This window comes from Saccostrea echinata, unplaced genomic scaffold (assembly GCF_033153115.1).
Source record: "Saccostrea echinata isolate AGI-Se365-2 ecotype Australia unplaced genomic scaffold, CSIRO_AGI_Sech_v1 ptg000001l, whole genome shotgun sequence".
Taxonomy (NCBI): domain Eukaryota; kingdom Metazoa; phylum Mollusca; class Bivalvia; order Ostreida; family Ostreidae; genus Saccostrea; species Saccostrea echinata.
This window is the reverse complement of record NW_026889750.1, coordinates 11002013-11018643: the sequence shown is the minus strand read 5'-3', so window position 1 is coordinate 11018643 and position 16631 is coordinate 11002013. Positions and strand designations below refer to the sequence as shown.

At 33.1% G+C, this 16631-nt stretch overlaps 2 protein-coding genes across 3 annotated transcripts in view; both read right to left on the bottom strand.

The window, feature by feature from the left end:
- Nucleotides 1-1506: 1506 nt before the first annotated feature.
- Nucleotides 1507-16631, bottom strand: part of LOC133185180 (zinc phosphodiesterase ELAC protein 1-like) — a 295055-nt gene continuing 279930 nt past the window's right edge. Inside the window, exons 1-10 of one of the 2 annotated variants that reach the window (XM_061320260.1) lie at nucleotides 10011-10147; nucleotides 8359-8461; nucleotides 6758-6873; nucleotides 5891-6085; nucleotides 4762-4859; nucleotides 4483-4578; nucleotides 4237-4336; nucleotides 2606-2786; nucleotides 2220-2314; nucleotides 1508-1974 (exon numbers count right to left, since the gene is read on the bottom strand). In XM_061320260.1, coding sequence (XP_061176244.1) covers nucleotides 1672-1974; nucleotides 2220-2314; nucleotides 2606-2786; nucleotides 4237-4336; nucleotides 4483-4578; nucleotides 4762-4859; nucleotides 5891-6085; nucleotides 6758-6873; nucleotides 8359-8452 — 1278 coding nt within the window. In that variant the 5' untranslated portion in view covers nucleotides 8453-8461; nucleotides 10011-10147 and the 3' untranslated portion in view covers nucleotides 1508-1671. Of the gene's footprint in view, nucleotides 1975-2219; nucleotides 2315-2605; nucleotides 2787-4236; nucleotides 4337-4482; nucleotides 4579-4761; nucleotides 4860-5890; nucleotides 6086-6757; nucleotides 6874-8358; nucleotides 8462-10010; nucleotides 10148-16631 lie in introns of those variants that run through there. The other variant, XM_061320270.1, reaches the window with a different exon arrangement.
- On the bottom strand, nucleotides 12304-13973 carry LOC133188202 (uncharacterized). Its single transcript, XM_061323611.1, has 5 exons — nucleotides 13834-13973; nucleotides 13559-13655; nucleotides 12833-12965; nucleotides 12667-12736; nucleotides 12304-12570 (listed from the first exon to the last, which is right to left on the bottom strand). Exons 1-5 carry the CDS (start codon nucleotides 13935-13937, stop codon nucleotides 12435-12437), a joined length of 540 nt encoding a protein of 179 aa, XP_061179595.1. The 5' UTR covers nucleotides 13938-13973; the 3' UTR covers nucleotides 12304-12434.

Sequence of the window (16631 nt, the reverse complement as noted above, 5' to 3'; positions counted from 1 at the left end):
CTTGTTTAAAATTACTATGTGATTCATTATTTTGATAACTTTTCTGGTAAATACAAACACATATTGGATGCATGGGGTGTGAAAGGATTTGTTTACATATTTTTTTTTTCAATGAAAAATTGTCCTGGTTGAATATTAAAATATACAGTGTTTATATTAGTAGTGCATTATATGTGGTAGTTTATTTACTATAGTGCCATGTGACTGTCATCATTACTATTGGCTATATTTTATGCTTGTAAGTTTGGTGAATCCAGGGCTCTCCAACCTTGGCGCCATCCATGAATCTTATATATCGCTGGGGCAATAAAAAAAAAATAAAAAAAAAAATACTTAGTTTAGATTTCAAATAATTATTGATATTATTTGATCGACTTTGAAAAATGAAAAAAAGTAGAAATGGATATTTCTAGAACTAAATTCATGTAAGACTTATTAATTATTTAAGATTGAATTGGATTTCACAATATGCAGAAAGGGATAAGTTTGAAAAAAAAAAAAGGCATTAAAATGGATTAATTTATAAGTTATATACATATTTTCATTTGTAAATCTCTAAAATTAACAATTATTTTACAAATCATTTATTTGCAGAAATTATAAAAAAAATAATTAAAAGTAAGCTCCAGAGATAAACACTGATAAAGGAAACCCCGACAATCATATCGTGTACATGTACATTCGCCGACTATATATTTATGTAAGCATTGAGAATTGTTTATTTATTTATTTGTAAAAATATCTATTTTTGATCTATTGATTTTAAAAATATCTTGACCATAATTAGCAGTTAACATAATTATCATCAGAGAAAAAATCCTTAAACATCTAAGTACGGTTTATCAGAAAAAATCACGCTATTTGACGAGGACACAATATTGTACGACTTACTATATTGCTTATTTCCAAGCGATAATTAGTTCGTTCTGCTTTCAATTATGTAAATCGCACTTCATTTATTTTATTTGGATTGAAAAAAAAACAGAGAAGCGAAATGCTTGTATAACAAATAACATTCCGATAAAAACTTACAAAACAAAATTTACACGTTTCTTAACGCACGATCACGCACGATTAAAACCGCAAACGATTGAGTCTGATACACGCACAATCTCGCACGTTACACGAACGATCACGCACGTTACACGAACGATTCTACACGATTGGTTTATCAACAATAACGTTGCAGCCACTGTACGTACATCAAAAAATAATATTTTTGAAAAAATTGTCTCACTTATTATACCAAATAGTTTTCTCACTAAAATAAGGTGTAACCAAAATTTGTGATCTACAGTGTATATATGCTTAAGTATGTAACGATAATTCTTGTTAAAAAAATAATTTGGTACACACATCAAGAGTAGGATCTAAGCTTTGACACAAATAGACCAGCTGAAGAAAATAATGTTTTTTCCCCAAATTTATTAGCTTGAATTTAAAATTACTGATCAATAGCACATTTTAACAAGTAACAAGAAAAAAATATTTAGTCAACTTTAGTCAATATTGTGAATTTACAGTTCAGTTATCTCATTCAAGAACAAAGTCTTGTATATTTTCTTAATAATGTTATTATTATTTGTAGTCCTATATTCATATTGAAAAAAAAAATGTTTTTAACTACAAATCATATCAATTCAGATACAAACAAATATTCCTTTAATATCACTATGTGGTCTCTTCTATTTTTAATCTTTTGACCCTTGATTCTTCTGTATAAGTTCTTTCGCATTCTTTTCCATTTTCTCTCAGAAAGTTCTTTTCATTTTCTAGATTTTCAGCATGATCTCGCTTGAGAGCTGAAGACTGTTTAAATATTGCTAGGTTAGGCACACTATCCTCAGCTTTGTCTTTGGTTGGGGACTGACGTATTGGAACTGTAATGGAGAGGAAATCCTCAGCTGCTATTACACGCTCTGCTCCCATGATTTCCTCTGCTTCTTTAAGCAGAATGGATACAGATTCTTCCTCCTTACCAAACAAAAAGAACAAAAAAAAACCTTAATAGTAATAGATTTGCGTGCAAGGTTTGGTAAATTAAACAAATTCTAAGCAAATAAGCTCAATATGAATTTCTAATGTTAACAGTAATGTCATAAAACTCAAGGAATATCATTGAATAAAGGATGTGTTTTTATCAAATTTTATTATCTGAATACTATAAATGAAGTAAAAATACATTTCTTTTTGTTTTTTATCATATACATGCACTATACCTCGTATTCGTCCGACACTGGCATGTATCTCTGGCTGAAGTGGGTCAAAACAAGCAATCGGGCATTCAAGTCCTTTGCCACCTCAGCTGCCATTTCTGTCAATTTTTTTTTATACCACATGTACACTGTACATTGTCTTTGCATATTCTCTTTAGACTTGGATTTTTAAAAATTTATCATGCATCTCTTTAGTCTTCAAATTATGCATTCTTAACTGTATATTTGATACTTATTCCAATAACAGATATCATAATCAAACTTACTTAATTTACTGCAAGGAGAATGAAAAACATTTTTCAGTGACACATATCAAATTGATAAGATTTCTTGATTGGAGTGTAATAAAAGTGACTTCTTCACACGCCTATATGCAATAAAATATTTACCTGGGGTAGAGTGACCCTTCTCCAGAGCCATGTCCTTTAGAGAGTTCTGTAGAGTGGCTTCATGTATGATAACATCGGCATCCATCCCCACAGTGTAGATCTCTGAGGAGTTACAGGTGTCCCCAAGGATTATCACCTTACGGCCAGGCTTGGGAGGTCCCACAACATCAGCAGGATCTATCTGTGAAACATTTACCAATTCAAATTAGAAAATGAGGGAACCAAAGGGATGTAAGTGACCAAATGACTATAGATTTGCTTTTTAGCTATTGTATAGAGGTTTTTAATAAGCAGTAGTAAAATTTGCCTAGTCTTCCTTTGGCAGCTACCGTATATACTCGCCTATAAGTCGGTCCGCCTATAAGTTGGTTGTATTTTTTAAGCTTAAATTGGAGGGATTGACCTGCTAAAATAGCAATCTTTTTATGACTCGCGTATAAGTCGGATAAAGAATTTTGGACCAAAGTTTAACTCCAAAAAAACCGACTTATAGGCGAGTATATACGGTAAGTGCTTGTGTTTTAATTTGTGTCTTCAACATTTGTGTAATGCCCTTTCAATTTGAATAATTCACTGTTTCTTGAAGTAACTGAGAGCAAGAATATAAACACTGTGAGTTATTTCCCCTCTTTTACAGGATACTGCATCTTTGGTACATGTAAATTGAGTCATTAGCTTCAAAAGAATTTCAGATATGCATCAAATAAATGTTTTAAAGTGACACTGTGACGGACAAACGGGAAAATTGACAACAGTAGAATTTTTGCATGACACATGCAAATTTTGTTCAGTTCTTGAAGATATTAGGTTTCAGAAAATTACAGGTTTCAGAACCTAAAAAATCTAATTCAATGGAGAAAAATAAAAGTAAAAAAAATCTCTGTATAACCCATCACAAAAATATTGCTTCACTTCCTCCTCTTTATTGTACGCATGCGCTGAAAAGTTGAAGAATTTACCATGGTTTCAATTCCATAGATATAAATGTCGGATGACTGATAATTTTGATACAATCTTCAAAAAAGATGATCATAACTTATTCCTTACTTCTGCTTGTTCCAATTCAGTGTTGTTTACAAGTTTCACGCTAAAAATAAAGGATGCATGACCTTGACATTGTTGACATTGACGATAAAAACAAAGCGATAGATGATACAACATTTGTTTTTCCGGCACTTATATTTTGCAGTTTTTTTCTTGCTTTACAGCGCAGTTGAGTTGTCAAAACTTCGCTATATTCATATTTCAAAGAAATCTTTTGTTTTGTGATACAATTTTCTTAAAAGAAACACATGGTTTAGACTCATTATGCAACTTTAATATACACATACATAAATAGAATTCGACTTTCTTTTTTCTTTGTTATCACCAAATTTAAGAGTATGTGTAGATAACCTTAGCCAAAAAAATTACTTTGGTAATTAGCAAAGGCAAATGCTGACTGATTAATTGGTTAGAACTCTAATGATAGGCTGTGCAGTCTGCAATCAGTTGACCAGATTTGTTTCTTTGTGCAAGGATTATCAAGGTACTTGTATAGTCTACAAAAATTATCATTATTTACAAATATTTTACAAAAGAAGAAATATTTACATCTGTTTGCAAGCAAAAAAAAGAGAAAAAAAGGAGACCTTTCTTCCATCAGGCAGAGTGACAACTTTTCCTTCCTTGACTTCTTTACACCACGGTCCAGGCTTCACCCCTTGTAATGTCAGTCTGGATATATCAAGTCTGAAAACCATTATCAATATATACATAAACATTAAATCTTAATTACATACAATTAAATCTAAAATACTTAAATATTCTATTGGACACATTTTACTGTATGTATATCATGCATATATCAGAGTATTAATTTGATAGGAAGTACAAACTTTCCAGGGGAGGAGGCTTCATGTACACAAAAACCAAAGGAGGGAATTCTGTGTTGGAGGTAGACTGCCTTCACTGAGATTTTGTCATTAGAATACCTGTAAGTGTATAAATGGTTAAAATCAAAAGTATGGAAAGAAAGATAACTCTTATTCATTCACATATACTTAATTTATTTCCTTCTGACTTCCATATACCGGTAATTTAATCTTTGAAATTTACATTAATGTCATATTTAACAAAAGTAGAATATTGATTTCAGTTGAGGAGTTATTTCTTACAGTGTCCAGACATTATCTTGGTCTGCTTGTATCAGTCGCCCTTTTCTTTCGTTTGGATGAAGGCTAAGTGAGTCACATGACTCTTCAACTTTCCATTTCTAAATAGACATTAAACATTAAATACTTTTTATTTAAAAACAACTGTGAAAATTTTCTCTTATATTAACCTTATCATTAGTGATATGATCCATTATTCTGAGTTTTTTTTTTTACTGTAATCTAGCTAAATATTTTCTCACTTACATCAAGATACCAATATCAAAATGGTATAAAAATGAGATTTCATGGAAACCCTGACATTTCTATATATGGTATCTATAGAAATACATGTCATGTTCCCCTTTTCCCATAAATACTTAATCATGGATTTAAATTTGGCATTTTTCAGAATCAGAGTTTGGACAAGAAGTTAAAATACATTTGTTGGCCAAGTATTTTTTTATTGAAATATCCACGAAGCTACAAATCAAATCCCTTTCAATATTCCGCCCAATATCACAAGTAACCAGTCTCTGGTCATACATCCCCCCAATATATCACAAGTAACCAACCTCTAGTCACCCAATATATCACAAGTAACCAGTCTCTGGTCACCCAATATATCACAAGTAACCAGTCTCTGGTCATACATCCCCCAAGTATATCACAAGAAACCAGTCTCTAGTCACCCAATATATCACAAGTAACCAGTCTCTAGTCATACATCCCCCCAATATATCACAAGAAACCAGTCTCTAGTCACCCAATATATCACAAGTAACCAGTCTCTAATCACCCAATATATCACAAGTAACCAGTCTCTAGTCAACCAATATATCACAAGTAACCAGTCTCTGGTCATACATCCCCCCAATATATCACAAGAAACCAGTCTCTAGTCACCCAATATATCACAAGTAACCAGTCTCTGGTCATACATCCATCCAATATCACAAGTAACCAGTCTCTGGTCATACATCCACCCAATATATCACAAGTAACCAGTCTCTGGTCATACAGCCATGTTGTGCTATGTTCACACCTGATTGATATTTGAATGTTGTCTTTTTTTAATAAAATAAGTTGATAATTTTGGCATCTAAATAAAAGTTCTGTTATTAATAAACTAAATGCTATGATAAAACACTACCTGAATTTCACTGGGTATCTGACATGGTAAAACTTTCATTTCATGAACAAGGTATGCAAAGCCGAGTATGGTTCGTGACAGTTCTAAACTGGTTCTTATGAACTTGCGTAAGCCAACTGGTCCATAGATTTCTAGTGGCTCTGACCTTTGGTTATTTCCACTGATGGTACACAGTAACCCTGGTAACCCAAACATCTACAAACAATACACAGAAATGTTTACATAAAAAGTTCTCTCCTTACATCATGTATAAAAACCCAACACTTACAGCCTTGATCATCTTTTAAAAGGGCAAAACTGACAGAGTCTTCCATATATGTCAACTTTTTAAATTATAAGTACAGATATCATCACTAAAATAAAGAGTACACGTTGTAAGGTTTAATATTTCATTGAATGAATCTATCTGTACTAGTACCGGCACTGTACTAGTGGTGGGAAAGAAATCAAACCTCAAAATAAATCAATTATGAGTTTTAACTTCTTAATTGATGTGAAGGCAGTAAACTTCTTTGTAATTTACTAGCATCACATCAGCAGATAAGAACTAAAGAGTTGTACAGTGTATCAAGAATAACAGTAATAATACTCTAGACAGAATTTAAAAAAAAAAAAAAAAAACCTTTTTAGAATCACTTGCACTTGGTCAATGAAAGATTGAATAAATAGTGCAGAATGGAATACAGTTTTGTATGACTTGTTAACAGATAAAAAGATGGAAGCGCTAGGACATACAGACACTGACACACTGAAGCAAATAACATCATTCAAAACTAATCAAAAGTGTGGGTTTAAACAGAACTCTGCCCCAATCTCTGTCAGTAAAGAAATCAGACTAAGTACATTGCTTGCATATTTACAACTTACATGATCACCATGGAGATGAGAAATAAATATTTTGTTGACTTTTCCAGCCTTGACCTTGCTCTTTTGTAGTTGTATCTGAGATCCTTCTCCACAATCAAACATCCAAGACCCATCATCTTTAACAAGAAATACAAGATACAAAAGGACAGTAAGAAACATGTTTTAATATATCAATAAAAAGGTATAAATTTGCTTTCATTTTAATCCTTCTTTCTGTATGAAAAACAAATTATTGAATAAAGCTGTTTCAATAAAAACTTATCAGAAATTAATGGATATCTTAATAAAGATGATAAAGATAATTCCCCTATAAAACAAACTAACCATCATCAGGATCAGTATAAATTAATACTATTTATTTGCTCATTAATTATATCCTTAAGCCTCAGTTCTGTACAAGCTTATGCACAAGCCCTATGATGCTTAAAACCAGAATAGATAAAATATATCTCTAGACTTGTAATAGCCAGTACATGTATGTTATACATGTTACTTGTATAACATATAACATACATGTAGGTACATGTTGCTCATTTATTTTGTGGTATGGTAACTTATTGGAGTTTTTCATGTTATTTTAACACATACTGAGGAATATGATACATGAAAAAGGTTAAGGGCAAATTTCAATAAAAATACTTTCAGGCACTTCAAAAGATTTAAGGACATTGGCAAGGTTCCTGGTTATCGTATAGAATTTTTCAAGAACTCTTGAGTAGATTTAATTGTACTAAATAGGCTATATTCTGGATTGTTTAACCTACCAAGCCAACCTTCTTTTTTTAGATTTTGTCAAATCAGTGTTTTTGGAATTCTCAATGCATTTCCTATGTAAAAGCTTGATAAAAGGGACCTACATAATTTTTTCACCATAATATTTCTCCTAAACCCACTAATATTTCATATAGTTTTTGTATTATATACATTATTGTATCTTCATTTCCTATGACTTCTAGATATTTTGACTGAAAATGTATATTATAGAAACAAGACATGGACATACCAGCACCGATCTTTATTTTTGAGTTACTGCCCTTAACAGCTATAATTACATATTATTCATAATGGTCAAGAGAGTCAGACTGGTTGATTGATTCTGTCATTTAATTGACTGAATTGATTGAAACACATTGCCATAAAAATATTGGCATGGATTTACTTCAATTTTCATTCGTTGTTACTAAATGCTGCTTCCTTCCTACAATTTAGGAACTGATCTCAGTTGGTCTACCTTTCAGCATATGTCACATATTTGCCCTTCCCAGCATACTGAGCACAACTATGGTAAATGACGACCTGTTCGCTCTTTGTCCCCTGAATACAATGTACAACAAAGCCATTACTACTTTTCTTTTTTGCTGTATAGATGATTCTACCCATTGAAGGAAGTACACATGCTTTTGTTTACCTCTGTAAATATTGGCTTTAATTGGTTTTCACCGCTTATTAAAGATCTACACTGTAGATCACTCTCAAGCACCATTTAATAAGTGAAAAAACCCATGTATTAAGCCTTTTTTCTCCGGAAAATCTTGACTTGCCAATGTCCTTAATACAACTTCCAAGGTCCACGGTTTATTTTAACAACTCTCATGACATACCCATTTTAAGGATGACACACGAGGCTCCCCGAGAAGGGGAGGGATAGGCAGACCCTGTCCCAAGGAAGGTTATCTCCATCATAGAGCTGCTCATTTTGTAGGACTAAAAAACAAAATAAATGACTACAGTACATACATGTGCAAAAATGCCCAACATTGGAGACAGGCACATTACTGGAAGAAGAAGACTAATGATCTATGTATTGATGTAAGTATTTGTTCAACTCAAGCATTTCTAAACATGCTATAAAAGTAATAAACAGTAAATTTTTTCAGTGTTTGTCTTTTACTGGTGAAGTAAGATTAATATTCAAAATCAATTACACTATAAAAACTCAATTAGGAATATTATATTATTGACTGAACTTGTATGCATACATACCATGCATACTTCAGTTCATACCTGTATGTATTCTCTAATGAGAAGTTGATGGCTTGTTTTATACTCCCCCTCAACTTCTCTATGAAAGGCCTAATAAAAGCAGTTCAGAAATTGACTAAATGAAGAACCAAACCGGGTCCAACTTCGATCGATGTTTTAGGATTGATGCATTATCATAGACATATTTTGGATGCACAGATGTTGTTTTGCAATGGAAATGCGATTAAAAATACCAATTCTGCTGACTTAAAAACATTTATCATGGTAGAACACTTACTTGCGATATCTGTGTCACCGGATTCGTTTATTCATTCAAAACTGCATTTGTACTCAGTTGACCTCTAAAAAAGTCTAAAACTTTTTCTCCGGATAAATTAGCTTCAATGTTCCAGTGTTAAATAGTTATCCGGAGGAATAGTTTTAGACTTGTTTAGAGGTCAACCCGGGTTCAAACGCAGTTTTGAATAAATAAACAAATCAGGCGACACAGATATCGCAAGTAAGTGTTCTATCATTAAAAACGTGTTTTAAGTCAGCAGAATTGGTATTTTATTTGCATTTCTATGACAGAATAACATCTGTGCATCCAAAATATGTCTATGATAATGCATCAATCCTAAAACATCGATCGAAGTGGGACTCGGTTTGGTTCTTCATTTAGTCAATTTCTGAACTGCTTTTATTAGGCCTTTCGTAGAGAAGTTTAGGGGGAGTATAAAACAAGCCATCAACTTCTCAATAGAGAATAACCTGTATGAAGAACTGAGGCGGATTCCACCCAGAATTTGGCTGGACACCAAGCATATTCTGCTTGGAAACCACAAATTCCAGGTGTAATACAGGAGGAGACGGAACTTTGTGGAATTCCGTCTCAAAGATTCCATCTAAATTTAACAGATTCCGGTCATCAATTTGTAGGCCGTAATGCAATATTCTTTTACCACCTATCATCAGGGACATATATAGGATATACACACGGGCACTGGAAGTTAATGTAAATATTGAGTATGTGCATGTATAAAAAAAAATCCTTTTTTACATAGTCATATGCACATACTCAATATTTCCATCAACTTCCAGTTCCCGTGGATATTGCTCAGCTACGCTGCTATCACCATCTTGTACACAATCTCTTGATTTATCTATATAGCTTGAAATAGCTATATAGCTTTATTAAGCTATTCAAAAAAACTTGATAAAGCTATTTATATGCAGTTATTTACAAAAATGTTTTTGTAAGAAATAGATAAAAATTATGACGGTAACCTACCGTTTTCCAATCTTCGACACGTTATAATCAATCCATATTTAATGTGCCACAATGAGATATTAAAGTATTTCTTTTAAGTAAAGAAGTCGTACATCTTTTCATATAAATTATTTCAATATGACGAAAGTTTTGTGATGTTTGAGAAACTCCACGAGTTCGTGTTTTGTTCTTGGAATTACAATAACTCCGAACCCGACTTTAAGTTCGTGCCCGATGAGTTTTTTCAATATGCCATTCACTTACTACATACTTTCATTTAAGAACCACGCACTCTAACTCTCGATTCCCGCCTACAATTTACACCCATTTAATTCACTATAAATGGCAGTTTGGCCATTAAAACTTCAACGAATGCAAAGAAGCGTTCATTATTAATTGATTAATAATTTTAAAACCAGTTTCAAAAACTTAATTGCTCTTATTTAAGACTCTTTTCAAAACAGAGGTTGAAAATTCATTAAAATTGCTACATTGTAGATGGGCAAGTGACTCTTAAAACTTTCCGTATGTTTAACTTATGTAAATTTCAACATAAAAGATTGATAAACATGATAAAAGACCTTATTTTATTTATCTCATTTGAAATTGGTAAAAAAAAAATTACCATTTTTGCAGGTTTTTTTTTTTTTTTTTTTTTTTTTACTATATCCTCTATAAAATTATATAAGACAGACCAAGGGAAATATAATGGTTTTTGAAGTTGAAAGTTATACGCACGTTAATGGGGAAGGGGACGGTCCAAAATAATTCACACAGTTTAATTGCTCACCGATTCGTTTCAGTGTATACGAGGGTTGTCCCAGAAATACGCGAACATTTTCAATACCTTTTGTTTAACTGATACTATAGAGTTAAAAACTGGCATACATCATAATCAACATTTTTTGAATAAAGCATAAAAATTTCAATGAAATATCTCCAAAAATAACATTTTTCTCTTATGTAAACAAATTTTACAAATCAGTTGTATGCGCAACACTGACGACGTCAGAACGTGTGAATTTATTCTGGAAATGTGCTTCTGATAAAATTCATTTAAGCATAAATTCGGCACTGTATTTAATTTTCTTTTATTTACCAAGTTATGCATCTCAAATACTAGTTTTACCAAAAGATTACAGAATTAATTCTTTTAATAGACAATTTCTTAATCCCGATAATAATCCTAACAGTTCACATTGTTTAGCGGTCGCCTTCACTTAGGCCTATGACGTCCATCTCCTGACTTTCAGGTTGTCTTCATTTTTGTTGGTCTACAAAACGCCTCTTCTATCGGATTATCAGTCAAGCCATCCTCAAACCTCTTCAGCTAGGGATAAACCTATGTCCGAGATATATGTTTTTGTTTTTCCATCGTTAACGTCTCTTTTATCGTATGGATAGGAGTCATATCTCGCTCGACACAGTACTGCTTAATAATTTCGTGCTCCACATTATCGCCAAACGTCACCAATTTTGACAATATCTAATTCAAAGTGTTTTGGCATATAACGTCATATATTTGTCATTTATGATGTCAAATTTATGAATTTTCAAATGCGAGTACACCAGATCAAAGAGTATTTATGGAGGTAAATCTTGTGACATTATATTTCCGTATAGCCTGGTAATAAAGAAAACTTCGTTGACAATGCTACTTTAAAAAGTAAAAAAAAAAAAAAAAAAAAAAAAAAAAAAAAAATTGCCGTGCGCCGACCACCGATATTTAACACCCTTTAAATGCTGTTTTTATATACTTATGACATCACAAGCCTAAAATATTTTGTCAAAATACCGAAATTATCATTTTCCAACAACGTGCAAAAAATTATTAGTTTTGGTCGAATAGCTTCTGAAATATTAAAAAAGTTCGCGTTTTTCTGGGACAACCCTCGTAAAAGAAGATGGCCACAAAAGGCGAGCGAAGTGCCTATAGTGCGACAAACATGAAGGTGAAAAATTAAATCTCAATTATAACAAAATTTTCTTCGATATTTCATCTAACATTTAAGTATACTTTAGGTAAAATCTCCAAAATTTGCAAAAATCTCACAAAGATTGAAAATATATGCGTATGACTGTGTTGGACCTCCCCCCCCCCCCCTTAGAAAAAATTTCTGGATCCGCGCCAAGCCCCATTGAGTAGATAACAAAATTGTCGGGAGCCCCTAAGGTAAATACTAAGATCTGTCCTACACCTTCGAGATGTCGGACACATCACATGGTAGTTAATGGTTAATGATTTAAGGAAAACAAAGTTTTCATATATGCAATTAAATTTATTCTTCTAAAATTATATCTAAATATTAGTATCAGCTTTGCTTTATGTTGTAAATAAATAAAAACTCGATAATAAATATCCCTTATACAGTTAACTTCAAGATTAATAGAAATTTACTTTTTAAATGTTAATACTGCAATAATATACATAACAAAGTCCATTATTTAACGACACCATTTGTTATAGCACAACACGCACTCCATCTTCTTTGTTTCCGGGGAAAACACAAAAATCTCCTCGCTCAGATCTCCCTCTCTCATCACCATTATAATTTTCCTTTGTTCGTAGGCGTTACGGAAACTACGGGAAAAATAAAATATTGGTAATCACTACACCCTTAAGGTGAATATCATCTAGTTAATCCGATATATGAGACAAATGTTTGGGTATACTCACAAGAAATACTTGTAATTCGGAGGAGTCACCTGATAAGTATAGGTGGTAGCCTTTTTAAATGGAACACGGTCTTCAAAAGACAAGAAAAAATCAATAAGATTTACAATTGTTTATACTTAAAAAAAAAAGAATGCAGACTTAATTAAACATCAGTTACCATGCATACCTATCAGGTACTGGAAACCTCCCTTCATGGCCTGGGTTAGGCGTCCAAATAAAGATGTGGACCAGTACCACATCTTGGATATAGCGGTACAAGCAAGTACAGCCACAGAGGAAACTCCCATTTCTACAGCCATCTTTTTAAAAAATGTGAAAATTTTAATTATTTGAGAAAACATAAAACTGACAATTTAGTTAAAGGTCTGTGCTAATTTCTCCATACAAGCACATACGGGCTAATTCTGTTAATCGCAGAGACAAAAGAAAGTGTAGAAAGGGATCCGGAAAGGGTGCATGTTACCTATATGATTTATTGAACTAAAATCTGTAACGCTCAGAAAAGCCTCGGGGCTTTACTTTTTTTTTGGGGGGGGGGGGGGAGGGGGGGGGGGGGCGGATCGTCGATGGACTCCTATACCATAAGGACTCATTAAATATCCGCGAGGCAATCAATTTATCCAAACTATTATCATTATCCATTTATAGTATGGTACCTCAGGGTTGTCACTAATAGAAGGGAACATTTAAAAAGTAGGTGGGGATCTGGGGGTACCTCCCCTAATGGGAAAATTAGGAGGAATACCAAAATGACCGAGGGATTACATCATTATAGGAGGGGAAATTCCCCTGCCCCCGGGTCTTAGAGACAACCCTGGTACCTTTATAAATATGACTTAGATTGGTGCTATAATTCAATGAGTCGTAATTTTATAATTAACCCCATACTCACATTGTAGAGGTCCTCCTTCCCTGGACACGGCTCTGGCTCCTCCACAAAACCAAGCCAGATGCCAAACTTCTCAAAAGTACTTATTGGCTTTTCTTCACTATATCAATGAAAATGATGAATATAACAAATTTTAAAGGAAAAATATTGCTTTAGAAAGTAGTGAAACATACTAGAGCTTATTCAACTCATAAGCATTCCCCATCTTAAATATTAAATAGTGCACACGTTTCGTCAATTAAGACATGTATTTGTTTCCCTCTGTAAGGCTTACTTACCAGCAGAAATACTCTTTGTGCTTGAACGTTATGACGAGCATCACCAAAGCCAATACTGTCAGGATGTATTCTCTTTTAGTCCAGTTGAAGACAAAGAAAGCCATGATTCAATGCTTGAAATACTATCAAACGAAATTCACTGTCGCAACTCCCATAGATCTCTGAGACAATGCAATGACGTCATAGTGTTTAAAAGTTATTGTTACGTCACAATCCTTATGATACATATATATGATATGTATGGAAAAAACACAATGAAAATGTTAAAAAAATGGTGTTATATGTATGGAATTCCATATACGACAGCCAGTTGCTTACTGCCAACTGCTCACTGCTTACTGCTAACTGCTCACTGCTTACTGCCAACTGTCACACATGTTTGAATAAATTTTCATATTTATATCGATATTTATGTGAATTTTCAAAAAACCAGGCGCGGATCCAGGAATTTTTTTCCAGGAGGGGTCCACCCCAGTAAATAAAATCCAACCCAGAAATTTCTTGACAAGAAAAAACAAAACAAAAACGCAAACGTAAACTCCTTTCCTAAACGTGAAAAATTATTTCGGCGGGGGGGGGGGGGGGGAGGGGGGGTTGACTTCTTATGCTTAATATCTTCATATCTATGACTTTTCATACCAACTAAACACGGATCCGCGTTTTCTAGTGGGGGGGGGGGGTCCAAGGTCACTTTTAGTTGGTGTAGTTTATACATTAAATAACTGTACAAATTCCAAAGGAGTGGTCCGGAACCCCCCCTTCTAGATCTGTTCATGTAAAACATAACTTATTTGTAAAAACAAAGAGATATAAACCTTTAATTTGAGAAAAATTTTCACTATAGAAATTAACGGAAAATGAAAGAATCTTTATTTTCAAAACATCTTCCCCCGCGAAACAATAAATCCTTTTTTCAGTTTTTATTCTTTCCAAAGGTTTTTTTGTCTCACGGGTGGGGGGGGGGGGCACGTGTTTAAAGATTAAAAACAGGAAAATAATCATTTTATTACCAATTTCAAATGAGATAACAAATAAAAAAATGAACTTTATCACTTTATCAATCTCATATGTTGAATTTTACATAAGTTAAGGTCAAGATCTAGTAAATGATTTTAGACTGCATTTTTTATGCTAGATCCATTATGACGTCATAATCAAATTAAACTTTCTTTTTTGCCGTACTTTACGGCTGTATTAGAATTATGTAGAAAATAAAGTATTTTCCTGGAATTCAATTGGAAATCATGTGAAAAGTAATCCCGAAACCTATATTCAATTTAATATTATTTTAAAGAAGAGGCTAAGAACATACAAATTACCGTTTTCTGAGAGACTGTAGGCAATCTGGATACATTTAATTTGTCTGATATGGAAAAAACTCCCATATTCATGACTGATTTTCTTAATTTTTGAATGAAAATGACAGTTTAGAAGATGATTTTTCGTCTTGTTTACCTACAAATTATGCGCCGAAACACCTTATTTGATCAAGCTGCACTTCTAAAGCTTCATTAAAGGAATTTATTTCTCAAATTTGAGAAATCTGTAGGCTCTTTTTATTTACTAGATCTTGACCTTAAAACATACGGTGAGATTTAAGAGTCATTTATCCATTTTCATGAGTATTTGAAAATCTGGTGATGTTTTCAGCCTGATTTCAATTGATAAAATTTTCTACCCCCTTATGAAGGAGTTGTAAATAAGAACATTTAACTTTTTGTCACTGGTTTTTAAAATAAGTACTTAATATTAATGAACTTTTCTTTGCATTCAAACAAGTTTTAATGTCCAAATTGCCATTATATTGAATTAAATGGGTGGAAAATGTAGGCGGAATCGAGAGTTAGCGTGCGTAGTTCTTACAATAATAACAAAATTTGGAGGACTTAGGAATTTTTAAGCTGTAAAGGCGAGGAAGGAGTAAATCGGAAGAAGGAGTATTTCCTCTTACAAACAAAACATTTAATTTATGCATTTCGTCGCAAGCAAATAAGTTGGTAGCTTTTTTGGACGCGGGAAAAGCGGGGGGGGGGGGGGGGGGTCACATACGACAAAAGAACAAACTTTTAGAATGATCTTGAGTAACATTTGTTGGTGTATGTAATTATTATGTATTTATACTAAAAATATTACTGAAAGTTATAATAACATATAACTTTTGCACAGTGTAAAATATCTAGTAATATCTTTCGGTGTTTCTTTTTACCCTAGGAAAAGTGCTTATGTGTGGGAATTTTCATATGTGTCTTATGTAAATCGTTTTAATGGCTAATGTTAGACCTGTAAAAACATTCGTGGTGGTAGTGGTGGTGGGCGCACCCACTAAATTTCCAACATATACTATATACAGTAGAGCTCCCTCAATAAAGACGCCTGTGATTTATTTTATTCCTTGTCAAGGGAATTATGTTGGGTTGTTCCCCCCCCCCCCCCCCCGCACTGAAATAGCGCTTTTCTTTACCTGAGAGCAAGAGAACTGTTTTTACATAGAGTAAAAGGCCATTATGATTTTTTATTAGTATATCTGATATAAATGCATATACCAACAAATATAACCCAAGATCCAACTAAAAGTTTGCACCCCCCCCCATTTTTTCTGACGTATATAAGCCTTTAATACCCCCCCCCCCGTCAAAAAAGCTATTGAATTACCTGCCTGCAAGGAAATGTGGGAATTAGACATATTGTATTTAAGAGGGAATACTCTTTCCTCCTATTTATTCCTTCCTTGCCTCCGCTGTTTAAAATTCCTGAACCAGCCAATTCGTGTTATTATTGTAATCTATCATAGTGTTTAA